The sequence below is a fragment of the Morone saxatilis genome, unplaced genomic scaffold, assembly GCF_004916995.1.
Source record: "Morone saxatilis isolate NCDOM2014 unplaced genomic scaffold, NCSU_SB_2.0 Contig18, whole genome shotgun sequence".
NCBI lineage: Eukaryota > Metazoa > Chordata > Actinopteri > Moronidae > Morone > Morone saxatilis.
In genome coordinates this window covers 1,723,866-1,727,354 of record NW_023339740.1, presented here as the reverse complement: position 1 = coordinate 1,727,354, position 3,489 = coordinate 1,723,866, and the positions used below count along the sequence as shown (strand labels likewise).

At 39.8% G+C, this 3,489-nt stretch overlaps 1 protein-coding gene across 1 annotated transcript in view; it reads left to right on the top strand.

Moving 5' to 3' along the window:
- The window catches only part of nfasca (neurofascin homolog (chicken) a), a gene marked incomplete at its 3' end in the record, with an annotated part of 54,110 nt that overhangs the window by 30,793 nt on the left and 19,828 nt on the right, over window positions 1-3,489 (top strand). The window contains 3 exon segments of the mRNA XM_035662194.1: window positions 451-617; window positions 1,727-1,874; window positions 2,675-2,799. Coding sequence (XP_035518087.1) covers window positions 451-617; window positions 1,727-1,874; window positions 2,675-2,799 — 440 coding nt within the window.

The window sequence follows — 3,489 nt, the reverse complement described above, 5'->3', positions numbered from 1 at the left end:
CACCAATGATCTTACCAGCTGTGTTCACTATGCGTTGTAGTGTTTTTCTGCTGTATTCAGTGCAGCTCCCGCCCCACACAGTGATGCAGCTGGACAGGATGCTTTCAATGGTTCAATGGTTTACATATTCTGTGACCCGAAGAGTCCTTGTGAGTGATGAATTTGTAAAGGTGTGATTCCTCTCTTTGTAGACATGCCTCCGAGGATGCTGGGCCCCAAAAACCAGCTGATTAAAGTCATCGAGAACAACCGCACCTTCCTGGACTGTCCCTTCTTTGGGTCCCCTCTGCCGGAGCTACGCTGGTGAGCATCTCATGTGTTTTTGTTTACTTAAATCCAAAAATACTGAGAGCCCTTATCCATGTGTCACTGAGAAAGACACTAAATTGTTAACTTTATTGTTAAATTTTCAGTTTTTAAGCCATGTCTATGTGTTTTCTTTGTGTGTAGGTTTAAGAACGGACAGGGCAGTGGGCTGGACGGCGGTCAGTACCGTGTTTACATCAATGGGACCCTAGAGATCAAACGGGCCCGAGCAGAGGATGAGGGCACCTACACCTGCCTGGCCAACAGCATCCTAGGATCAGCTGAGAACCAAGTCCGCCTGGAGGTCAAAGGTCAGACATTACACCTCTGCTGCACTCAGACTCGTGTGAGGGATCCTGTTTGACTCAGCATCCAAAACTAGTCATCTTGCAACTTTGCCATGACATTTTTATATGAGGTTATTCTGTAACCATGTAACATCATGTGCAGCCTACAGCAGAGTACATGTGCTACAATCTGCTCCAACACGACTTTAAATTGATTCCAATTGCATGTCAGAATTGTGTGTGAAAGATGAAATTATTTTCTTTCCTCGTGCCAAACAGCTCCAATCTCTTGTGCCTTAAAACTAAACTGCCTTATCTTCTCATGTTTGTATTCAGACTGCATACACTGCAAAACATATCCATCCTAGTATTCAGGGCAGAACTGAACTGAAAAAAAATATATAATAATAATAAACAGGTTAACTATTCTGCCACTGGTTTGGTTGATATACATTTTCATTTCACATTCATTTTTTTTTAAATTCAAATTCAAAACACATTTTGTCATTCCTGTCTCCTACAAAATACTTTCACATCCTACGGGTTTGCTTAGTTAAACAAACTTTGGAAGAATCTGCTGCCTTGATTACATTTTCCAGTCCAACAAGTGAGATGCTCCTATGCTCCACAGAAAGTGTACCAAGGACGCTAAGGTGGACACTTGGATGTAGAAATCACTGGTGCCATTCCATTTTCTCCACTATAGATCTGCTAATGCAAATTAGTTATAAGTGAAGTTGTCTCACACCTGTGCAGATTTAGTTCACTTGCTTCAACAGAAAAAAAAAGTCTTAGAACCCACTGTGGTGGTATATTGGACAACAGGGTGGCCTTACAGCAGTGGTTCCCAACCACTAGGGGTTGCTAAAGCTTAATAGGTTGTCGCAAGGCCTTTTTGATTTTAAGCCATGTAAGAAAACTTAATAAGTATACACAGTAGGCCTGTAGAAGAAAAAAAAGGAAAGGAATATAAATTGTCTAATAGAACAATGACCAAGCATCAGGGACAAGAAAACACTACATTTGTCGGCCATCAGTTTCACCTTTCGCTGATTTTCAAGGATGCATCTAAATGTGTAAGTTCATGTAGTATGTGCACGTATGTGTTCCTCTTCAACCTCACTCCCACTCAGAGCCAACTCGTATTGTTCGAGCCCCGGAGCACCAGTCAGCCATCAGGGGCTCCACAGCCCGCTTTAACTGTAAGGTGAAGTCTGATCCTACCCTGCCCATCACCGTGACCTGGACCAAGGACGACAAGCCTCTCAACATGGGATGGAGGTAACGGCACCTACACTGACCCTAAAACATCTCTGATGCTTCAGTCCTGCATCCGTCAAAACCATGTCAAAAGTTGGTTTGACATATTACTGGAAAAATTTAATTCTAATACTCCCTTTCGTTTGTTTATTCCAATTCCCCCATAACCCCCACACCACCCATTCAGCACATTCACTTTTGAGACATTAATATAAAGTCAACTGTAAGGTAGATTGCTTTATTTAAAAAAAAGAAGAATTCAATCATAATCATATCCTCTTGTTGTATACATATATATCTGACTTTTAGGCTTTTAAATGTCTTAAATATAATTTTGATAGGTCAGACAAACTGACTGGAAAGCTGTGTTTTTGGTAAAAAAAATAAACTTTATTGATCATGCTGCAACTACAAAACGAAACTGACATGAAACCAATACAGATTTTCCTCCATATCCTTTGTATTTTTCCAAGTATGGACAGGTCTTTGCATTGCATTCATAATGGTCTTAAAAAGTCTTAAATTTAACCTGTTAAAACCTGCAGAAACTTTTTATACGACAGGGTAAATATAGGTCAGATATTTTGCCAAAAAAATCTTCAGTAATTTGCAGCTAAAAAAAATGTTTAAACACTGGAGTAATCAAAGTCAGCTCTAGCTCAAGTTAAGGCATACAACAGTAACTTGTCTTGGAGTGAAAACCAAGCTAAAACGTGCCAGGAGTATCTTTTGTAGTTTGTACAGATGTCAGCTCCAAAAGAGACAAAGTAAACTTGAAGCATTGCTGTATAAAAAGTCCTCTCTCTCTGTTTGTCTCCCAGGCTGAGGAAAGACGAGGAGTCACTGACCATCCCCAATGTGAACGAGGGCGACGAGGGAGCGTACAGTTGCACTGTTAAATCTGAGATAGACCAGGACTCAGCCTCAGCCCGCCTCACTGTGTTAGGTACACTCATATACGAAACAGGGCTGGAACAAGAATTTCTCCAAGTCTAAATAACACACAGCATCAGCTTATGTATTTTTCATGTAAAACTGTTCCTTGTAAAGAAACTGCTAACTTCAGCTGCCAGTTAAATGTTGTGAAGTAAAAGTTATTATATTTACATTTTAAATATAGTGAAGGAAAAGTAGGAAGTCTCTCAAAATACTCTTGAAATACTCAAATACTTGTACATATTTCCCTCTCTGACACAGAGTGTTGGTGCTTTATATATACTAATTTTTTATCCTCAGTTTTTCTTGACACTACTATTTTTCAGCTCTAGGTCTTCAAATGGAAATCATGCATGTTTTATCTTTGCAACTAATATACTTACCTAGTTTAGCTTTGACTGTACTTGTTCTACTGATTTAACAGTTTGCATGCAGCGTATTGAGGTACTGTAGTGCTGACTGTGTAGAAGGGCTGTAGTGAAGCTGTGCTGTAGACTAAGTTAGAGCATCCTGTCTGACCATTGCTTTGACATTTGAGACTTTTGCATTAAACTTACATTATGTCATTTTCTGATGCAAAAATATTTGTGAAAAGGGCTGCTATGGTCGCAGCGTAAACTGATGTTAATCCTTCGGGACAACAATGCGGCCATCAAAATATGTCCATAAAAAGTGCTTGTGTCTGACAACATTATGGAAA